At 46.2% G+C, this 23620-nt stretch overlaps 1 protein-coding gene across 1 annotated transcript in view; it reads right to left on the bottom strand.

Moving 5' to 3' along the window:
* Positions 1 to 23620, bottom strand: part of VIT (vitrin) — a 106203-nt gene that overhangs the window by 34310 nt on the left and 48273 nt on the right. Inside the window, exons 5-8 of the mRNA XM_086700361.1 lie at positions 20646 to 20779; positions 15252 to 15335; positions 8630 to 8821; positions 3755 to 3811 (exon numbers count right to left, since the gene is read on the bottom strand). Of these exons, the coding sequence (XP_086556487.1) occupies positions 3755 to 3811; positions 8630 to 8821; positions 15252 to 15335; positions 20646 to 20779 (467 nt within the window). The remainder of the gene's footprint in view (positions 1 to 3754; positions 3812 to 8629; positions 8822 to 15251; positions 15336 to 20645; positions 20780 to 23620) is intronic.

Below are 23620 nucleotides of genomic sequence, written 5' to 3'. Positions count from 1 at the left end.
AGGCAGAATTCCAGAACCTGAAAATATCTTAGTTGTCTTTGTAGTCCTAATGCAAAGCACAGTGTCTGACATCTAGCATGCTCAGGAAATAGAATTTCTTTTAATTAAAGAACAGTTCCTCTGCAGTGGGGATGGTGGCTTAAATTGGGGAGGTTGGGCAGAAGGCATGGTGGGAGGTGGGTTTTAAGTCTGGCGTCCTGTAGAGGAGAGGATGAACTACTGAGGCCAACGACAATCTCATGAGGTCCATGTATAGCTGTCGGCGTCTGTTAGTGGGTTGCCTTAAACACAGGTATTTAGTGGGGCTCTGAGATTTGGTCCCATGTGGTATAGATTTGTATCAGTGATGAGAAAAGAGGCAGGTGGCACATTAATCAATTATGCGGATGACAGAAAAGTCGGAAGGATAGTTAATACACTAAATGACAGAATTAAGATACAGGAAGATGGCAAGAGACAAAACTGAGGAATTTCACAGCGATAAGTTTGATATTCTAAGTTGGGTTCAAAGACTCAATGGCACAAAGACAGGACGGATGTGACCTGCTTCTGTAGAAGTGCAAGAGAAAAACACCCTGGTGACTTGAGTTACTGAGTTATTGCCATGATGGAAGCAGAATATTTAGGCAGCGAGAGGCAGTGCCCTGGCACACACCACTCGTAGGTGGCATCGTGTTCTGGTCTGAGTGCTCTGTGTGAGTCCTTCGAGGACTGTGGTCACAATCTGCCAGGTCACAGAAAGACCTGTGGGAGGAACCGGAGAAATTTATCCTAGAAAAGATGAGACGTAAGGTGGATGTGAAGGCTCCTTTTGTATATTTGAAAGGCTCTCAAATTCATACTCTTAAAAATGAGTGAAGGGGCGCCTGGGTGGCTCAGTTGGTTAAGCATCCAGCTTTGGCTCAGCTCATGATCTCATGGTTCATGAGTTCAAGCCCTGCGTTGGGCTCTCTGCTGACAGCTCGGAGCCTGGAGCCTGTGTCTCCCTTTCTCTCTGCCCCTCCACCTCTCGTGCTCTGTCTCTCTCTCTCTCTCTCTCTCTCTCTCTCTCTCAATAAATAAATAAATAAATAAATAAATAAATAAATAAATGTTTAAAAAAATGACCGAAGACCCCAAGGGGTTCTTGTTTGTGTGTTATCCTACTAAAAATCAAAATGCTCGGTCATTTGAAACAGAATGTTAACTATTTCACCATTTATTATGCTTTTTTTTTTTTAACATGAGAAATAGCTATTTTCCAAAATAATTCAGTGACAAGGGTGACAAATTTCTTCAATGCCTGGCATAACAGAAGACTGTGGGAATCTGATATCTGTTCCTCAGTCTGTTGGGACATGTTTCGGTTGAAGGACGAGAAGAAAGTCTGGCCTCACTCAGTTGTGCGGTGGGAGCAGGGAGGACATCCCAGGATCCCCATGAGCAGGGTCCTCAGGCTTCACTCTGAGACACACTAGTTTAGCCAAATTAGGATCAATGGGCCTAAGTTCTAGATAGTTACGTCTAACAGTGAGGGGGCTGGGACCCCTCCTGACCACTCACTCAAAGGTATCTGACGTGGGGCAAAAGCCTTTCTCTGGCATATTTGGTGGGGAATCAGACCAGAGGCAGTTTATGCAATTCATCCCAATTCCATGTCTCAGTGATTTTCTAGCTGAAGAACTGGGCAACTTGCCTGATAGGCCTGATTACCTCTGAGGTGAGAGCCTGACAGAGGGTATCTAAGAGCCCCAAACGTTCTGACCTGCCTTTGCTCACGGTGTGCGAGTGGCTTCTGCCCACAGGCAGGAGCCCTAACGAGGCTGCGGGACCGGTGAGGCCTGGGTGCCCGTGGGCTAGGAGACACTCCGAGGCCAGGGCTCTCTGGGGGTGGGTGGGTGGCTCAGAGCAAAGTTCCAGGGATGACGGTGAGGGAAGGAGCTGCAGAAATGGGTAGGATTTGAGGATACAAAGGCAGCTGGGCGCATCTGGAGAGTTTAGGAAGATGGAGCATAATGGCTGGGAGCATGAAAGAGAAAGGGAAAGGAATGAGGGCTCAGAGCTAGAGAACTAGAGAGGTAGCATTAGAAAAAGAGAATGGGGTCAATCACTGAAAGTAACCTTGGGTTCTTGGGAGTCAAAAGTAGGAGCTTGGAGATCAGGTAAAGTGCCTCATTACCAACCACCCCCTGAGCCGTGTCTGATTTGTGGTGTATGTGAGCTCAATCAATCCCAGAGGCGGGTCCTGGGGTGTGCAAGGTTGGGGCATAGGCCACCCAGGCGGGAGCCTCTCAAGCAGACCCAACCCATGAGCGCTACTGGGTGTCTGCACGGCTGGAGATTTTTCTCTTTGACACGCCAAGAACAGACAAAGCAAAGAGATGTTTTCTAGAAGGTAAAACGCCTTGGCATGCCCACAAACTCTGACCATGTGGCAGGATGAGCTGCAGGGGCCAGCAGCCAGTGCGTGGGGAGTAAGGTATTTGCAAGGGTGCTGGAGCACGGCTGGTGAGCAGCGGGCAGCTTACCCGGGCTGACCTGTGCTCCAGCAGGCTTCTGGAAAGCAGCTCTGGGAGAATCCTGACTTTGGATACCTGATGGGATCACCCGGCATCAGCTGATTCAGGTGCAACCAGCAGTCTGCTCTCCTCCCTTAATTTGCCCCCTAGTATAAGTGCCCCCGGTTCAGATCTTCCTCGGAGGTCAGCCAAGCTGGCTGAGCTTGGCTCTCCTTCTGGGGGTGGTGGAGGAGGCAGAGATCCTAGCCAAGGGGACAGGGTGCAGGAGTGCCCCGTGCCTGGCTGCCTGAAGGGTCCCGGGGGCCTACTGAAGGCTAGGATGGCCTTGGAACCCTTGCCTTGCCCAGAGATCTGATTCTTAAAACCCTTTGTCCAGGACAACAGCGTGTGCTTTGGCAAAGGTACAGTTGGGCAGCAACTAGATGGGGGACCACATGGAGCCCCTGCTCTGATCCAGTATCAAAGCAAAACAGAACCTATAGTCTCTAGGAATCTTTTAACATGCGGAGGACAGACTGGTATCCCCCAGCAAGAGTAAAACCTGGACTCTTTTCCTTGGGAGACCCAGGCCCCACATGGCAGTGCCCTGTGGCTGCAAAAGGCTTTGTGTCCCTGGATCAAGTGGATCAGCTTGTGGCCCAGGCCCTGAGCACAGTTTGTAGAAAGCGCCCGGCCCTGCTGGATTTTCCTTTCTAATCTCTGCAGGCCTCCAGGGCATCACAGAGAAGAGAATTACTTGCCTCATCCCTCTGCCATCCCAGGGCTTGGGCCAAACTTTAAGGGATCCACACAGACGTGAACAAAGGGTTGCTGGGAGTGTCATAAGTCACAGAATTCCTGGAGGAGAGAGAATGGGCTTCTATTCTCCATATCATAGAATTACCCCCAGCAAGATCGGCTCTGCCCTTCCCTAGACAAAGCCACAAATTTTTCTCTTTCTTTTACCCTAGTTCCTCAAGCATAAACCCCAGAGAGTATCCCTTTTCAGGTTTACAAGAGCCTAGTTACTGAATCCTTAGGAATTTCCATCGTAACCTGCACAAAAGTGCCTCGAGGGAACAGCCATGGGTGAAAGCTTTGCATTCCTTTCAAGTTTCCTCACAAGCTGGGCCCCTGAGCAGTATCTCCTGTTGGCATCACTGGTTTAATGCCCTCTGTCCAAATCTAAATCAAATGGCAAGGATCTGGAATGACAAAGCTCATGTAAACACGCTTAACTTCCATCAGTAGCTGGAAAGGTGAGTTCAGGTTCTTACCTGGATCCGCGTGGGGGCTGTTTTGGCCGCTTGTGTAGGTGCTGGTGGCCCAGAGATCTGTAATAACATTTGACCGGTCAGAGCATGAATTTTCATTGAACTGTTCTCATTCTTTCCATGATCCAGCCTAGCAAGACATTACCAAGGTCAGAGCTAAGGTAAAGCTTTGTTCTTGGGCGGTCTGAACCTACCCAGAGGAGGCATTGAAATGGAAAAAAAAAAGGGGGGGGGGGAGCAGGAATTTAACTCAAAAAACTGACTGAAAATTCCACATAATAATCACCCTTGTATTTCACAATTGTCAAAGTAAGTATCTTTTACTAAAGTGCCCTATTTTTTTTTTATACTTCATTATTCTTACAATAATTCTCAACGGTGCCACTCCTGAGGAGGTTAAAGTAATCCTTCAATAGCAATGTCACTTAACATTTAACAATTTGCTTAAATGGCGTTAACAGGGTATTGACACAAATAGCATTAGCTTTCAGTCATTTTAAAGGCACACGAAGGGTTATCCTTAATTACTTTATGAGAAAATCAAATGCAACTTCGGTGTTCATTATTTATTGGGCAATTGCTCTGAAGCAAGGCTTTAAAAGGAAGGAGGGGGATTTTATAAAGAGGGAACCATGGAAAATGAGCTGAGAGAAGGAACCAAGTTTCAGGGAGGGGGAGAGAAAAAAAAGGTCATGGAACAATATCAATTTCTCTTAAAACCCAAACTGTCCACAAGTCAACGTTTCCCTCCCTTTGACTCTGTTCCATCCGTCTGAATACAAACTCTAAATAGCTTTGTCTTCTGTCTCATTGTAACGATAACATGTGCTCACTGTGAAAATATATGCGGTGTATAGCAAGAACCCACATGCAATCCCTCTATCCTCCGGTTGCTGGTACACAAGTGAGATCAGCACCCGTGCTGTTTTGTCGACTCCTTCCTTGAGTTAACAACCCACCACAGGCCAGTCTCCTGCCAGGAGGTGCACATATTCATCAAAATGGTAATAGCTGTGTGCTAATTGCTTTAACCATTCTGATGGTGGACAATTAAATCGCTTGTACTTCTTTTTCTGTTAGGAACAACATCTGTGTCCAGGCTCCTTGTCCCCCTCAGATGACGTTACCTCAGGATACATTCCAGTAAGTGCAAATTCTGGGTCGTTTCTCTACACTTTTGCCCAAACCACGTATCCTCAGTTTCTCATGTGAATTGGTGAAGAAGGATGTGGTATAGCTTAATTTGCATTGATTTGATTCCTGGGGAGGTTGAACATCTTCTGCTCTATTTATTGGTCATTTACAGTTCTTCCACTGTGGCTTGCCTGGTCATGACCTTCACCTATTTTTCCATGGGAATGTTCACCTTTTTCTTACTATTTGTAAGACTGGACTTGAAGACCTAAGTTTTCCAGATAAACTTAAAGACAGATACGCTTTCAGAGAGGAGCTAAACGGTGAGAAGGTGAATGACCACAGCCGCCCGCATGTCTTGCCACCAGGCGGCGCTCTGCTCCCTTCCTTGGTTTACCCTTCCTAGTGGGCACATGTAATGTTAGGTCTCCTGAGTCACCTGCGGCACTTCTTGAAAGGAACCCGACTAGGAAAATCGTGCCCAGCAGAGCCACCCCACCCTTGTAAGCCTGCGGTAGATTCAGCTGACCCTGCGGAGCAGGCCTGGAGGGATTTTCCATCTTTTCCAGAACTCCTTCCCCAGCATATCTACGGATCTGGTTCTACTGGCTGCCCTCTCTGGTTGTGGGATGTGGCTCTGTGGGTGCCCGTGTAGTCTGGCTTCTCTCACGACGGACAGCCTCACTCCTGTCCCTCTGAGAAATCTCTGTTGCTCTGGCTCTTGGCTCCCTTACCCCCAGCCTTGATTTGTTCCTCACTGTCTTGCTAGGTTTGCCTATTCACGGGTCAGTTAAGGGGTGTCCAGACCCATCCTTTTTCTTCCATCTGTTATCAGCTGCTCTTCTTGGGCTGGGAGAGCCCCTGTCTTTTCCTGCTACAAAGCTTCCACCTTCCGCAAGACTCCCTCCAAGTTCCTATGTTCTGTCTGAGAGGCAGCCTTTTATCTTATTGTAGAGCAAAGATACTCATCGATCCCAGAGGCAGATTGCTCCTGTTCTGGTACACACTTCTAGGTGTCCTAAGCTGAAGGGACCCGTTGCAGGGATCTTGCTAGGGTGTGTTGACAGGTGTAGCCCAAGATCTCAGGGCAGTGCCTGACACATAGTAGGCTCTCAATAAATATTTGTTGAATAAACAAATAAATTAGGTTTCACCTGGACACCCCATCTACAACACACTTCTACAATCTTTTGACTCTCGTCAATACAAAAGAGGAGAAAACCCTTAATAAAGGCAGTAACAACAACTCACTTGTCTATCAGCAATAAGAGAGTTGCTCTGTTATAGCTAGCAGAACATTCTCAATTGATTTGAAGAAAAAAAGGAATTATCTGTGTACTGATTATGATATAATATAGTTGGGCTAAAAGATCACAGCAAGTTACCTATAGCCATACATGAATATAGGCATTCGTGAAAGTAGACTTATGGTTACCTGGGGCTGGGGGACGGAGGGATCAGTTAATGGGTACAGGTTTCTTTTGGGGATGATGCAAATGTTCTAGAATCGATCGTGGGGATGGTTGCCTAACTCTGCAAATATACTAAGAACAACTGAATTGTATGATTTCCATGGGTGAATTGTATGATATGTGGAAAGTATTTCAACAAACTCTTCTTAAAAAAAGAAAAAGAGGGCTTCAAACATCCATTTTCACTTCTCTTCATTCCTACAGCAAATCCTTTGAGCGGGCAACATGGTTTCTTCATGCCCCCTCTCCCTTCCTCCCCTTCCAGTCTGGCCCATTTCTTGGCAGTTACCGTGGAGGCGGCATGGAGCGCTCCTTCTGAGTGTTTGCCTGGCAGGCTGTGGGGCGGCGTGGGCGCTGGCCGAGGTTGAAGAGGGAGGCTGCCGGGCTGGGAGGCTGCTGTCCAACGGCCCCTGTCCCCCAGCCAGGAATAATGAGGCTTTGCCAGGTCAGGAGCCACTACATCAAGTTCCTTGAGGTTTCCACCAGCACAGGCCCAGCCTGTCACAGGATTTCCAAGCTCCCAGTGTAGCCAGATAAATATGCCACATGTTTAATTATACGTGTTATGTAAAAACTGACCTCCTCCGAGGAGACACCAGGAGCAAACAACTTACTCAACCACTCAAAAGTCTCTGAAAGAATCAAGGGCCCCTAAAGTCAAGAGCCTGAAGTTATGAAGAAGGAAAGCTTGTGGCTTGAGGGCCTCTCTCACCCAGGATCCTTGCTTCCTATTTCTCTTGCTGTCAGGCATCATGTGCCTGTGCTCGTGTTAGCCGAGGTTCCAGAGGAACAGGATGGCGGGGGCGGGGACGGGGGTCATGTCCTGTGTATCCCAGCAATTATTTTTATGGCATTTTTATTTGGGTACTTTCCATCATCGATCCTTCCAGGGGTTGTTCATCCCGTGGAATGAAAATAACCTTTGTTTCATAGAGTAGTTAGGAACATTGAGTAAAAAAACAGTGCACACAGGGTGCCCAGCACAGGGAAGCATGGACTGCGTGCTCCACTGTTGTTATTCTTCACCACAGTGGGCATTGGGGGTGCCTAACATCCTCTGGCCTCGCTGCCCCATCCGTGGCAAGGGCAGGTCAGGCCCTTGTTTCTGGGATGGCTTCATTCGTGCCTGGGGTGTTCGGTTATGGCAGGGATGCCTCCTGCAGGACAGTCAGGGGGGAACCTGGCTGCTGGGGTGCCATCGTGGCTCTGCTGTTTCCCAGCCGTGTGAACTGAGGCCGGTTTCCTCACTGCCCTTCTCTCTGGTTTCCTCATCAATGCAAGGAATTAGTGAAATCAGAAGTCGTAGATCTAATTACGTAGCTCGGTTATGAGGATCTCATAGACTAATTGTAAGGTGCTTCGAAGTGTCCAGCATGTTGCAAGTGCTGACGTTATTTGTTAGATAAAAGGACGAATGGATGGCTGGACTCTGATATGGAACAGGCAAGGGCCCTGCTGTGTGGCGGGAGGTGAGGCTGAAGGAACAAGTCCCGGGCACGTCCTCCTAGAAGGAGAAAATGGCCCTGGGTGGGAAATATTTAGGAAAACCTGCTGTCACTCCTGCTGTGGAATGTTCCGGACTCTTTCCAGAAGACCTTTAGAAATGAGACGGTCTTACTAGCCTAGGATGGCTTGCATAAAAACCTGCATAGAAACTAGAGACTGAGTTATCAGTTATCAGCTCTTGAGGTAATACCATGTAATACCAAGATTGGTTAAATCTAAAACACTATTTAAGAAACGGATACATAAAAAGCAATCAGAAAGGGAATAAAAACTTTAGCTGTCTGGCTTTTCCTATAGTTTTGTTTTTTTTTTTTTTTTTTTTTTTGGTTTCTTTTTTTTTTTTTGGTTTTGTTTGCTTCTAATATTTGAAGACTTCCAGGAGCATACATTTGTCCCTTAAAACAAAACGCAACAGCATTTACCTTGAAACCTACTATCCCTTCAACTCGGCTTTTGCAATGGGAAAGTTTCACGTGACGTCCTACCTTCCTAAGTATGGTAACAGCAGTCACACTTCCGAATCTGTCTTAAGCCCCTTCCACGTGGTTCGCTTAGCTCTTAGCTTGGTCCTAACGTAGTATCAGGCTCAGATTTACCCCTGGAGTCTGGAAGGACACAACCACGTACTTCCGGCCCAGGTCTCGGCGCTACTCCTCAGCCAGCTCAAGAGGCGGGACTCCGCACGAGCATTCGGACAGAGCTGTTACCCCGGAAGCCCCGTCTCCCATTTTCCTAGAGCATGACAACACACAGTCTACCTACTGACCCAGCTCCCCGCTCCTGAGGCCCACGGGCTGGGGTCCGAGGCTGCTGCTGGTGGAGCCGGCAGAGGGGGACGGCTTTGGCAGGCTGGCGTGGGCGGCTCCAGTGGCAGTGGCTCCCGTTATCTGCGTCAGGGTGACTGGCTGTGCGGTTGTTCCTGGAACTGGTGGCTTCTGGTAGGCTTTCGTGGTCTCATCTGTAAAAAAGACGAAATTATACTGAGTCCTACCAATTGGCTGGTGGGCCCGTCAGGACAGAAATGAATGCTTATTGAACACTAGCTTTGGGCGAAGATCTCTGCTAGCTGCTGCGGAGGAGAAAATCCACCTGCCCGAAAGGAATGTACAATCTGGAGGGAACAATGAGCCAATAAACAAACCAAAGACTAAGTAACAATAAAATATTTAACTTTTTTTTACGTTTATTCATTTTTTGAGAGAGAGAGAGAGAGAGACAGAGCGCGAGCGGGGGAGTGGCAGAGAGAGAAGGAGACACAGAATCCAAAGCAGGCTCCTGGTTCTGAAATGACAGCACGGAGCCCGATGCGGGGCTCGAACTCACAATGTGAGATCATGACGTGAGCCGAAGTTGGACGCTTAACTGAGCCACCCAGGCGCCCCATAACAATAAAATATTTAAATAGTTAAATCCTACAGCAACACTGAGAAGGCAGAACATGATTTACTGCCAAATTAATTTGCCAGACACCAGAAGCAATGGTTTATGAACCTTTTTCTTTTTTTTTTTTTTTTTTTTCTGCTGTGTCAGCATTGACCTAGGGATGGAAGGAACTTTGGGGCTTTCACTGTGACTTACTCTCAGAGAATGCATTCTAGATGTTCTAGCTTAGACTGGTTCATGACTAGTCAACTCACTCCTCTGGGCCCCAGTTTTCTCATCTGTAAAATGGGGTAATGGAAATAATTACATGGTAAGGATCAACTAGATTCTACTAAATTGTGCTCTTCATTCATGTGTAATGATTTACATTGTTTCCATGATTTAAAGAAATTTTTTTAGTTGGGGCACCTGGGTGGCTCAGTCAGTTGAGCATCCAACTTCAGCTCAGGTCATGATCTCACTGTTCGTGGGTTCAAGCCCTGGGTCGGGCTCTGTGCTGACAGCTCAGAGCCTGGAGCCTGTTTTGGATTCTGTGTCTCCCTCTCTCTCTTCCCCTCCCCCACTCATTCTCTCTCTCTCTCTCTCTCTCTCTCTCTCTCTCTCTCAAATAAATAAACATTAAAAAAATTAAAAAAAATTTTTTAAGTTTTATTTATTTAGTTTGAGGAAGACAGAGACAGTGTGAGTGGGGAAGAGGCAGAGAAGGAGGGAGAGAGAGAATCCCAAGCAGGCTCCGTGCCCGATGTGGGGCTTGAACCGTGAGATCATGACCTGAGCTGAAATCAGAGTCAGACACTTAACCGACTGAGCCACCCAGGCACCCCTCCACAATTTTAAACAAGTCTTAATGTGTTAGTTCTCTGGGGGCCCTGACAGTTTCTCTGAAGGTTTAGGGCACCAGTGGCTATCCTCTGGGCATTGGATATTGTATTGACAGCCATGGTCTGTGTCAGAAGGGGACACAAAATGGTCCCCAAACCGAAGAGCACCCCAGTCCTGGGAGGGACCAGTTACATGTGTCACCTGAGCCCCCCAGCAGGGACATTAACTCCTATGCCTGCTTCTCTGTATTAGTGTCCTAGTGCTGCTGTCATAAATTGTCACAAACGCACAAACTGGTTTAAAACAACAAAAATCTATTCTCTCACAGCTCTGAAGGCCAAAAGTTGGAACTCAGTGTCACTGGGGCTGACCTCAAGGTGTCAGCAGTCAAGGTGTGAGCGGAACCTGCTTTCTGCCTCTTCCATTGTCTGGTGGCTGCTGGTATTACTTGGCTTGTGGCCACACCCCTCCAGTCCTCAAGGCCAACCTCCTGAGTTTCTCTCTGCTCTGTCTTCACATGACCGTCTCCTCCATGTGTGTCAGATCTCCCTCTGTCTCCCCCTGCCCCAGATAATTCAGGATAGTCTCCCCATCCAAAGATCTTGACCTAATCCCATTGGCCAAGCCCCCCTCCCCTTTCTCGTTTTGCCGTATATGGAAGAATTCACAGATACCAGGGACAAGGACGTGGGTATCTTTGGTGGTGCTGGGGCATTTTTCAGCTTACCACAGCATCGTAGCCATAGCTTTTTTATTATTATTATTAAGTTTATTTATTTTGAGAGAGAGACAAGTGACAGAGCAGGAGCAGGAGAGGGGCAGAGAGAGAGGGAGAGAGAGAATCCCAAGCAGACTCCATGCTCTCAGCATGGAGCCCGACATGGGGCTCAATCTCATGAACTGTGAGATGATGACCTGAGCTGAAATTAAGAGTTAGATGCTTAACCAGCTGAGGCACCCAGGTGCTCCCCGCCCCCAGCTCTAGCTTTTAACTCTGCTTAGGGATATGCATCTTCGGTACATAGAACAGCAGGCCGAAGGGACAGCATCTGAGATTAGGTGCCGTGCTGTTCCTGTGAACCATCCAACTTCCTCTTTGACACTGTACAGCATGCTGGGAAAACAGTGTCAGCACCATGACCTTGGACCGGTCACGCAGGCACATGTGTGCCGGGGCATTTAGACCCATCACCCAGCACTGGCATCTGCTCGTTTCCCACCCTGCCGCTGTCACCTGTGAGCACTGACTCGGGAGAGCATATCAGCACACAGTGCCCCAGACACAGGTTGGAGTTTGGCCGTTCAGTCTGCTCTCGTAGGCCATCCGGGCCCTCCTTTTCCCTGTTGTCACTAACAGTAGGTCACCTTCAAATCTGCCCGGAGATGGTGGCAGACGATTGCTAAAGAGCTGGCAGCAGCTTTGGGGGGGGGTCAGCCAGTCTTCACGCCGTCCTTGGGCAAAACCAAACCTGCGTGGTTTATGACATTTCTGTGACTTCAAAGGAACTGAGCCTTCATGACAAGTCCTAGGGAAGTTTCTGATTTCTCCGGAGTAGTCTTCTGTCTTACTCTCTGGTAAATGCTCTGAAGCATTAGCGTCTTGTCAGGGGGATGTGGGCCCAGGTAGGACCCGCTTCATACAGGGAAGAGCCATTTAATAGAATAACATATATATTTTATGAAATAGGATAAAAGTATTAATTTGGAAAGAAAGATATAAAACCTACAGTACATTTTACTTGGAAATTGTTAATTAAGCCACAATTAAAAATAAAACTTCTAGCAGTAATGAATTTTGTCACCTTACACTCATGAGATACTGAAAACATGAAATGTCTTTTTCTCACACCATTGGCTAACTGTGAGGTTTCCAAGCACCCTCAGTCTTCCTTTGCTAACATTGATGGCTGGAGAGCAGATTAAATATCCTGATGGCAGCCAGTCGTGTTAGCTGCTTAGGACACAGATACTTTCAAGCGAGTCATAAATTCCACCAAGAGATCCATGTGTCTGGTTTTCCATGGTCTTCCATGGGCTGTTACTTCCACCTGCTCTCCTGCCTGGAACAGAACTGTCTTTAAGATGAAGACGGAGAAAGAACTCTTCCCCAATTGCTCCCAATTCCTTACGGAACATAAGGCCTGATGTGACCCAAAGTGAATTCTTCATTGCACCAGGTTCCTTTTGAGCAGTTAGAAACGAAACCATTAAAATGGTTTCTTCATACAATGTCAGATACACAGAAGCCTCATGGAAATCTTTTCAAAGATTTTCATGGGAAAACGTGAAAATTTCCTTTAGGCTCTTAACCTATTACTCTATGGACAAGGTCATGTAGTGTTCTTTTTTTTTTAAATTTTTTAAGTTTAGTTATTTATTTTGAGAGAGAGAGCAAGTGAGCATGAGAGGGGGAAGGGCAGCGAGACAGAGGGGGAGAGAGAGAGAGAGAGAGAGAGAGAATTCCAAGCAGGCTTTACACCATCAGCGCAGAGCCCGATGTGGAGCCCAAACCCACAAACTGTGAGATCGTGACCTGAGCCAAAATCCAGAGTTGGATGCTCAACGAATGGAGCCCACCCAGGCGCCCCAGGTCATGAACAGTTCTGAACAACCTGCTCAACAGCAGCAGGAGGTCCTCAGAGCTCCCTACACCTGACTCATCATTGAATCATAGCGACGGTGTTAAAATGCAGACTCCGGGGCCCTAATCACATAGATTCTGATGCGCTGCATCTGGGACGGACCCTGGAAATCTGATTTGAGAACCGTCAGCCAGCATCAGGCTGGACTCCTGACTTCAGGCCTCAGCAGCTCGGCCACTACCGTTCCTTTGCTGTAAAACAGGGATGGTCAGACCGACCTGACGAGGCCGGGTCCTAACTAGGCACCACGTCTGTGAGGGGCCCGCACAGTGCCCGGCACATGGTGGGCACTCGGCAAGTGGCAGTAGCTGACACTTATCATCGTGTTGTGTCACCCCTCCCCTTCCCCCAGTGGAGGACAGTGCGGACACTGAAGCCCAGTTAACAGCAGTGTCTGGAGGTCAGGGTGACGAGGGAGGGTTTGCTCTTCCCACCACTGACTCAGGATTATACACGAGGGCAGGAAATCTATTCACTAAGCATCTATTACGTGCCAGATGCCGTGAAGGCCTCTTTGACAGCGGCATTCACATTGGATACCAGTCACAGTCCCAGAAGCCAAGCCAAGAAGAGGTCTCACAGACAACAGGTGGCAGAGCCAGGATTCGGACCCCTGTTGGTTTGATTCCAAATCCCGTATGTCTTTCCTCCAAAGGGGAACACGGTGGAAAGCAAGTCATCAAAAGCCTCGAGATTCCTGAATGCGGTTCCCACCAGAGGGTGGCCCAAGGTCTCTCTAGAGTGGTGGCGGAGCCTGTCTTATTCCCAAGACGGGGGGGGGGGGGGGGGGGGGGGCAGGGGTGGCCTTGGTGGGTACAGGCTGTGAGGGCAGGAGGCTCTGCGAAGTCAAGTGTAATGGATTTTGATTTTCCTCTGGGGGGTGGGAGGGGCCGGGGCACGTGGCCAAGGGGAAGCAGGAGGGGGCTCTCCGGCCACTTTCGCTCAGAACCCTCTGAGAAGCATTTCCTTCCCTTTCTCTTGCTGTAGTGCCAGCGATGCGCCTTCTCGGGTTTGGTGAGCTTCTCTGAACCAACACTTACCTGTTTTTACTTAGTTCAGAGTAGCTTGAGACTCGAGCCCAATACCAGCTGCCTGCCTGACGGTTGCTGCCTGCCTGGGGAAACAGCATTTAAATCAGAAGGAGCTGCCCCTGGCAAATCAAGGTGCTTTGTAGTTTTTTGTTTTTGTTTTTTTTTTAAGATGTTTCCTATTTGTTGAGTGAGCTCTTTTCCCATGGAAGAAGGCTGCTTTGCTGTGAGGGGGTCATCCTGACCTGATTTACCTGTTAACTCACTGTCTTGGAGGGATTAGGAAGCCTGTTATCTGCACATGCCAAGACCAGAGCAAGTAACTGCTGGCCCCATATCTTCATCTCATCTGCTTCCCCCCATTTCTATAGGAATTTTGTCATCGGGATAGGAAAAAAGGGGACCCCCCTTTTATGGTTCTCACTGGAATTTTTTTTTAATATTTATTTTTGAGAGAAAGCCTAAGAGTGTCCACGAGTAGGGGAAGGACGGGGGGTGGGGAGGGGGGACACAGGATCTCAAAGCAGGCTCTGCACTGACAGCAGAGAGCCCAACATGGGGCTCGAACTCACAAACCATGAGATCATGATCTGATCCAAAGTCGGATGTTTAATCGACTGAGCCACCCAGGCGCCCCAGTGCTTTTTATTATTTTTAAAATTTATTTTGAGAGAGAAAGAGAGGGAGCCAGTGGGGGAGGGGCACAGAGAGGGAGACAGAGAATCTCAAGCAGGCTCCACGCTGTCAGTGCAGAGCCTGATGTCGGGCTCGAACCCACAAACCGTGAGATCACGACCTGAGCTGAAACCATGAGTCAGACACTCAACTGACTGAGCCACCCAGGTGCCCAGAGACTATAACTTTAAAGAGTGGTTCCTCTAGAAGCTGGGCAAGACCCCAAGTGTCCCTTTTGTGTTTATGTTGGAAAGGGATGTTTATCCCTTCTCTTTGTGTGGGAAATCAAAATGCCCCCAAAGACACAATAACGCATAGCTTAGTTCTCCCTTGACACAAAAACCTAGAAAAAGGTATTTTCCTGACCTGAAGTCTATCTGGCTCCCTTTGTGGTTCACGTGACGCACAACCTCATAAACACTGTATCTTTGGCTTGGGTTATTTCTATTAGTTGTTTTCTGTTAACACCATCCTTTTTGCTTCCCTTCATTTCATACCTAGTAAGAGACAGCTTTTCCCCTTTCATCTGCCAGGGAACATTTCTAGACAGAATATCCTGTCATCTTCTAAAGTAACAATACAATTCAAGGCAACAACCATTGTGAATGAAGATTACAAAACATAGAGATCATCTTGGAACTCGAAAACCAAAACCAAAAACTGAAGCCTTACTCTTCAGCCCCAGCCATCTGATCCCCTTGATTTCTGGGGCCACGTTTCTGGCATTGGTGAAAATATTGCTGGCATCATTGGGGCTTGACCAGATGTTAATTTCTACACTACCTTCTAAAACACGTGTTTACAAACTCAGAATATTTAGATGAAATCACATATGAACACTTGCCTGTTTTCGCAGCAGGGCTTTTAGATGATGAGTATGTGAGCGCCGATGGGTAGGTTACACCCTTTTGGGATTTACCTTCTGCAAAAAAGAAACAAATTATTTGTAGAGCTAGAAGTTTTAGATGGTTCTATTCTGGTATGCTGATTCCCTCTTTCCTATTGATCTCTCTTGAGTTCAATAAATCGGTGGTCTCCCCCACCAAGCTGAACTGCTGATTACAATAAGAAAGTCAAGTGAGGTTTTGTTTTCCTGTATAGCCTGTGTTTTATTAATATTAGAAAGGAAGCAATAATATCTCTGTGACTCAGAGTTCACATTAGCAAACCTCGTTCTGCCCACGAAGATGTGACATGTGAGCTAAGGTTTTCATATGTGTGGCGCTGAATGTTTAATTAGGTCAGTAGATGAATGTAAAAGCACTCCCCGTGCTCTCCTTCTGGATGCTCCAGAGCTCTGGTCACAAGCTGGCTGTGCATGAATGGCTCTTTCCCCCTTTCACGGACCCTGTGGGATCCATTTGAATTCCATGGCACTAAAGAAACCTAGAAGTAGTTTTCAAAATAAGCATTTGTTGCCCACCTAGGGAAAGAAAGTTTAGAGGCCAGGTGAGGAGAAGGAATGTTAATATGTATCAGGGAAAACAAAGGAGGCATAAAAAAGAAAAACGATCAGGTGATTGGAGCTGGGTAAGCAAGTACCAAGCCTGATAGGACTGGAAATTGCCCGGAAAAGGCTATGGCGTCTAAAGCCTTCCTCTGCCAGGAAATGATGCCTAGAATTCCACACAAGAGTTTTGCTCCGCAATGAGGTGGACAGTGTCACTTGGAAGGTGGAATCTCCCTGGAGACTGGGGATTTGTCTCACTTGGTAACCATTGAGACACTGCCTCAAGCGATGGCTGGTATGTAGGAGATGATCAGTTAGTATTTATTCGAAGGAGGAATATCTTCATGCTTAGATCTCTGTTACAATTTCAAATACCCTTAAGAGGGGTCCTACCTGGTATCTAATATTTGCATCGGACAGTGAAAGAATTTTAAATCTCAGTCTAAGGAAATAGTTTTATAGGATGGGCTTGGGGACGAGATGGGGAGGAGTGTTGAATGGAGAGCCCGAGCGGTAGAACAGAATCTAGTGCACGATTCTTGCCAAAAGCCCTACTGACACAAAAGGCTGTAGAGCCGTGAAGCAGCCAGAATGATGGGGTCTCAGAAAGGACCTGGAACTGGGAATGAGAACATCTACGTTTCTGTTTGTCTTTGCCATGTATTCTCTGCCTCAGCCTCTGAGACTCTCATTTTTCTCATTCAGGAAATATGGACAATGATATGGACCAACTTACTATCTATTAAGTTGTAGGGGCCTAATGAAAAAAAAGAAGTTAAAATGTTCTGGAACCATGTATTACCAGAGAGATGCAAAGGTTCTCTGCTGGTATGGTCTATAAATATCACTCAAAGTGGGGATGAGGCAAAATGTTTGGGCTGACTGAGTTATTTTATCCCATTAAAGTCCCCTGGGAACAGAGTTTTCCAGGTCCCCTGCCCTTGACTGGGCCTCTTCCAAATTGTGATTGAGGTTATTTCGGGCCCAGGGAGGGCCCTATGGCCGTTGGCCTCACTTGATCAACAGAGGGGACTGCACAGACATGGTCTTCATCTGTTTACTGTTCTCACATTTAAAATCCTATGGCTTTTCCTGCTTCTATTCAGAAGGAAAAGGAGCATGAGCTCAGTTTTCTGAAATGTGGATCAAAGAACAAACGGGCAGTATTAGGAAGTCCCTCTCTGACCATTCCTATCCACGGACCGCCAAAAGATTGTGCTGACCAAAAAGGCATATCCTATCGTCTGCTTCCATCCCAGCCCACCAAAGTGAATTAACTAAAGGAGCACAGTGATGCGTGAAAGTTAAAAATAAGAAGGTCATGGAGGCACCGGAGCCTTCAGAGGAGGATTCTGACACCATCCAGCTGAAGCTGGTGGCCTTGAGCTCCCAGATAGTGGGGAGCGTGGCTTGGCTGCTGGCCAGTGTTGCCCCCCCCCCCCCAAGTCACCCATTCGAAAGAGATTCCTACTCATTGCAGAAGCACCAATGTTTATTATAATTGGCAAAAAGTGTTTCGGTTAAATGTCACCAGGTGAAATGAGGGGACATGGAAGTTGAGTTTGTAGGGAATAATCTCAGTAGACTGATTTTCATTTAAAAAACCCAAAACATCTCTACTCTCTTGGAGTTAATTTTTCCTTTAAACCTCTGTTGGGGATTCTTGAATTGCAGGCTATGCATTTAAGATGGGAACACTCTTATTTAGCCAGGAGCTACTTGGTAAACACCTATGTGGGGATTACATTTCTCTATATACTTGACAAATTTGTAGTCTAGCTATTAGCATTTTCATATGGCCCCTGTTCTGAATTCTCACGGCGCTGTGGTTGATGACTTTCCACTACCTGACATAGAAGCCAGTTTAATTTGAACCCTAGGCTGCAGAATTCTGCAGGCAAGAGGAAACAGGGATTGCTCAAGTTGTGAAGAATCCTAAAAGGTCTGTTTGTAGTTCTATTAAAACTCTGAAAAAAGCCAACTCTGATCAATGGAGGATAGTAGGAGTTGGGGCATGGGATGCATAAAGGTACCAGAACACCATCCAGACGGGAAGACCTACTATATTATGAAACATTTTTCTTTTCCTTGCTTTGGGTGGTCTTCCACAGGTGGCTCCTCAGGAGAGTTTCAAGATTCCTAATCTTGTTGGCATGCCAGAAGCTTTGCTAGAATATAGTTTAAAATCATGTGAAACCTCTTTGAAGAAAATGATGGGGCGCCTGGGTGGCGCAGTCGGTTAAGCGTCCGACTTCAGCCAGGTCACGATCTTGCGGTCCGTGAGTTCGAGCCCCGCGTCGGGCTCTGGGCTGATGGCCTGGAGCCTGTTTCCGATTCTGTGTCTCCCTCTCTCTCTGCCCCTCCCCCGTTCATGCTCTGTCTCTCTCTGTCCCAAAAATAAATAAACGTTGAAAAAAAAAAAAAAAAAAAAAAAAAAAAAAAAAAAAAAAAAAGAAAATGGGATATGCAAGGCCCAGCATAAGGCCAAGTACAACACAAGGATAGAACACTATGTTGTGCTCAAACACCAATGAGGACGTGCCAAAAAAGCCCGAAGGGCTCCCACTGGCTGAATTTGGAAAACTTGAGCATCAAAAAGAATAATGATAGCCAAATTATGGAAAGAGCGCAAATTTCCATCAATTGATGAATGGACACACACATACACACACATATACATACAATGGAATACTACTCAGCGATGAAAAAGGAGGAAATCTTGCCATTTGCAGCAATGTGGATGGAACTAGAGGGTATTATGCTAAGTGAAATAATCCAGAGAAAGATATCAGATGATTTCACTCATATGTGGAATTTGAGAAACACGATAAACATAGTGAAAAGGAAGGAAAAATTAGATAAAAACACGGAAGGAGGCAAACCATAAGAGACTCTTAAATACAGAGAACAAACTGAGGGTTGCTTGAAGGGTGGTGGGTAGGGGAATAGATTAAATGGGTGACAGGCATGAAGGAGGGCACTTTTTGAGATGAGCACTGGGTGTCATATGTAAGAGATGAAACACTGGGTTCTACTCCTGAAGCCACGACAACACTGCATGTTAAATTAAGAAAAGAATACTGGTGCTAATGGATTATAACATATTTTCAAAAACAATCCATGACTCCCTAGTGGTACTTGAAAAAACAGGTGTGCAGAGAGGGGAAAAAAACCCTCTTCTTTATGTAAGAAAACTTGCTAACAAATGTGGAAGGAATGACAGAATTAGAACAATTATAATTTTGCAAATTCTAGTGTAATTCTTGCTAGTGCAAGGATCATCAATGGATGTTAAACCATTGGATGAATTTGTTGGGGAATGAGCTATTCATGCTGATTTGAAGTATCTCCCTACAGATTGCTTATTCGTTACAAAGTATCTCTACCATGGAGAGATACTGGAAAGTATCCAAGCAGTCCAGTTTAGCATCACCGACAACTGGATAAACTGACATTATTGAGTCTTCTGATATGACCACTGTGATAAAGCACAATGTGTATGCTATGATACTACTTATGTAGTAACCTTGGCAAAATATGTAACCTGAATCCAATCATGAGGACATGGCTGGACATGTTTGTGGTCCAGACTGGGAGACACAGTACTGGACAACTGGCTGGGACTTCAAAAATGTCATTGTCATTCATGACAAAAAAAAAAAAGGTAGTGTGGTGGTAGATAGTTTTAGATTATTGGAGAGTTAATAGACATGACAACTAAAGGCAATGGGTGATTTTTATTATTTATTAGACTGTGGATCTGGAAGGAAGGAAGGGAGGGAGGGAGGGAGAGAGGGAGAGAGGAGGGAAGGAGAGAAAAGGAGGAGGAGGAAGAAATTCCTATGAAGACTAAGATAACTGGATACTATTGAGGAAGAACTATTTGTTGGATAACATAATTGCACCAATGTTAATGTTTTAGGTGTGGTATTGGTATTGTGGTTATTAGGAAAATCTTGTTTTTACCAGATGTGTGCAGAAGTATTGAGAGATAAAGTGTCATGATGCCTGCAGCTTATTTTCACATGGTTTAGAGCAAAATGTAGATAAATGATAAGTAGGTTAATAAAGCAAATGTTGCTAGGTGAAGGGAATGTGGATATTCATTGTACTATTCTTTCAATTAAAAAAGTTTCAAAACAAAAGTTTGCGGAATTCACAATAATAGGAAAGGGAGGGTCATGATAATACAGATACTAGGTCACCTTTTTTCCCATGAAATCACACTTGTCATTAGCTCATTGACATTACCTCATTGGAAGAGGGAGGAAAAGAGTGAAAATGTTATCTACAAAAATCCTAAGGAGCTAGATAGCAAGGACCAACGAGTGAAACAATCAATTAAATAAAAAGAAACCTCAAAATTGCAGCTCAGTTCTATAAGAGCCTATATCCCTTTCCATTTACCAGAAATATCAAGGAATGAGGTTCCAGATATGAGACATATTTGGCCTAACTAAAGGAGTAGTTCAAAACCGAAGTTATTAAATGTAATTCATTTCATTAAAAGTTTGATTGGATTTATGGATAGCTGCAGTGTGTTTAAAATGAGAAATTGGAGCCTTTTAATATTTCCAGACTTTGTAGTGATTTATCACTGTAATTATAGTTTATTGTTTCATGATCCTAATTATCAGAAGAGCTAATGCTTCAGACTTTTATGAAATGAGTTGGGCCATAAACTAAAACCAATAGAACATTGAAAAGAATACATTTCATCCCATGAGGTCACTTAAGCCAAGTGCCTGGGTAGGGCTGTGTTTCTCCAGTGTGTGGGCGTACCTGAGACGATGAAGGACTCTCTCCAGCGTGGCAGGGACAATGACTGGACACCATTGGAATAACTCCCCTTATAGCCAGATTGCCCGGCAACTTTCCGAACAAGTATTTTCCCTCCTGAATTATCAAGCACACCACTATGAAGAGAGAAAAAAAAAAAATTGAAGAACAGAAAAATATTCTTTGACACAGTCAACAGACTGATATCAAAGTAGCCTCCATCTTTATTTGAAGATATGAAAGAGTGAGATTAAGAAAAGGTTTATCCTGACCTTCAGTCCATCCCCCAAGAAGGGTGCCTTCATCCCATGGCCCAGCATCTGACCTCCCAGGTCAGATATGCTTCTCTTTCTTATTACAGAACCTGTTTGTTCCATTGGGCAGCAATTTCTGTTTGCCACCATGCCTCAAATTTCTCTTCCTTCGTTTGCTCATTCTAACTAGATCTTTTGAGTAAAACTTCTGACAATTTCCAGTTTGGTTTTGTGACATCACAGAATGAGTCCAGTTGTCTCGGAGGGTGGCCATGAACTTTTACCAAGCAAATCATTCCTTTTATTTTGAGCAAGGGAAGGAAGGTGCGTGGCTATACTGAACTCATTAAAAAGAGTCCTGAAGGACTAGAAATTGTTTCTTTAATTTCTAGGATTTTGAAGGTTTTAGATCCTGATGTAACAGTGACTGACCTATATACCTCTTGGCTTGTATGTGAAGCAGGGGTCCCATTCTGCTTCCTCGTAATCACTTCACATTGTCATTTCCCTGCCCCAGAGCCAAAAATGGCTCCTGTGGGTATCTGTGATTTACGGCACAGAGGGAACTAAAAAAGCACTTAGATTTGTTCTCATCAACACCCTCCCTTCCCTCCAGGAGTGAGAGTTGCCATTTCCTGCCCTCCCACCTTCATGAACCAACAAGTTTCAAGACTCACCTGCTCAATGACCCAGAAGGAAAGATAGTGATAATAGTACTTGACATGCAGAGCGCTTAATTGATTTGAAATCATTCTCATGTATGGTATCTCACCGGGTCCACCCAGCAAACCCCTGACTTGTGGCATAGAGGCAGTGCTGTTGTTCCCATTTCACAGAATTGGGCTTGGACCAGCGGAGTGACTCAGGCCAGATTTTGTAACTAGTAAATTGGCAAGGCAGGGATTTGAACCCAGGTCTCTCTGACCTGGAATCGCGGGTCGGTCCCGCTTGGTCACAGTTGCCTCTGAGAGTCCAAAAGCACAGGCACCAAACTCCTCATCTTTCCAAATCTTTGCAACCCTGCCCTCCTTTCTCTCGGGGGCTCAGGATCTGTTACCTCACCAATTCCAGCTGTGGCTAGGCTGGTCTCGGCTCCCCGGACAGAGCACCTGGTTCCCACTCCCGTGTCTGCTCCTCCTGCTCTTTTGCTCTGGAAAACCAGCTCCCACTTCCACCTGACAAGGCCCGTGTTGCTCAGTGCCCAACCTTTTCTTCTCTCCAGAGATTCTGGAAAGACTTTGCGGCATCCCTTCCTAACGATGCCTTAGAATCTTGTCTCACAACCGAGACTCTGATCGTATTTGGTCTTGGGCCATCTTCTAAAAATTTCTTGAGTTGCTTTTGTCTCCCAACCAGATTAGAAATGTTCGTATGGAAAAGGCAGTGTTTTAGGCTTCTGCGCTGGAAGGCCTGTCAGTGGTGTGCCACTCACGCTGGCTTAGGAGAGCCAGTTGTTAACTTTTCAGGATCGTGGGAGTTGGTTCTCTTCCCACTGTAGCTTGACTCAGCCACAGTGGGAGTATTTATGCCACAGAAGCTGGTAAAATCAGAATTACCCCTGCGTTTGAGGAGCTGGTTGTTAAACATTTACAAGCACAGCTCTGGTGCGGCTGAAAATTCTAGTTATTAAAAAAATTATCCCATGCTCCGTTTACTTATAATTAATGAGGGAATTAGAAATCACAGTAACACTTATGTTTTTATTTTCTTCCCAAGAAATTATTCTGCCCTTGGTTTCATACTCCAGTGTATTCAGGAAATGTGTGTGTGCGTGCATTTGCTCCTGTTTAAGAGTCAGAAGAAGAAGAACAGGGGCACCTGGGCGCCTCAGTCGATTGAGCGTCCGACTTCGGCTCAGGTCATGACCTCACAGTTTGCGGGTTCGAGCCCTGCATCAGGCTCTGTGCTGACAGCTCAGAGCCTGGAGCCTGCTTCAGATTCTGTGTCTCCTTCTCTCTCTGCCCCTCCCTCGCTCACACTTCGTCTTAGTTTCTCAAAAATAAATAAATGTTAAAAAAAATTAAAAAAAAAAAAAGAGAGGAACAGTAGCTGCCACCTAGAAGGAAGGGAAGCAAGCGAAGGGGGGGTCTGTGTTGAGCTTCCCTCAGGCTGTTCAAGGAGATGGGAAGGGTGGGGGCGGCGGTGGTCTCAAGCTGGACAGGCCTACTGATATCCCTTGTGAGGGTGAGGTAAGGCTGAAAACCTAGACTTTGGGGAAGATGTGATACCCAGCTAGGGTGTGCTCCTGAGATTTCCCTGTTGCAGACCAGACTGATGCCTGACCCTGGCAGTGGACTTAACTGGAGGATGTGGATCTTCCCAGATATTCTAGAGAAGAGTGGATACTGGAGAGGTCAATGGTCTGTGAACTACAGGTGCTAGTAGTCCATGGAGATGGAATGCACTAGAGACTTGACCACTGTAGGAGACACTAGAGAAGAGAGACAGCCTGAAAGAGGCTGTGGTTTTGCTTATGAAGCAGATGGGAGTCATGGTACTTTGGAGAATTTATGTACATGTGCCCTCATTTCTATCCTCACTCAGAGATAGGCACCTCATAAATATTCTCCAAAAGAGCAAAACAGTTTTACTTCTTTGCATTCCTTAGATGCCCTGCATGGTACTGGGCATGGCCTTCTCCTCCCTATCCCTGGTATCCAAGGATTGGGCTACGCTGAGGGTCAGCTGCGTGGTTCAGAGAAAAGGGCCGTTTTGAACAGCTGC

The sequence above is a fragment of the Puma concolor genome, chromosome A3, assembly GCF_028749965.1.
Source record: "Puma concolor isolate L17-30 chromosome A3, mPumCon1.1.hap2, whole genome shotgun sequence".
In the NCBI taxonomy this organism is placed as follows: domain Eukaryota; kingdom Metazoa; phylum Chordata; class Mammalia; order Carnivora; family Felidae; genus Puma; species Puma concolor.
Note: the sequence above shows the minus strand (reverse complement) of the source record. Positions and strands in the feature narration are given on the sequence as shown.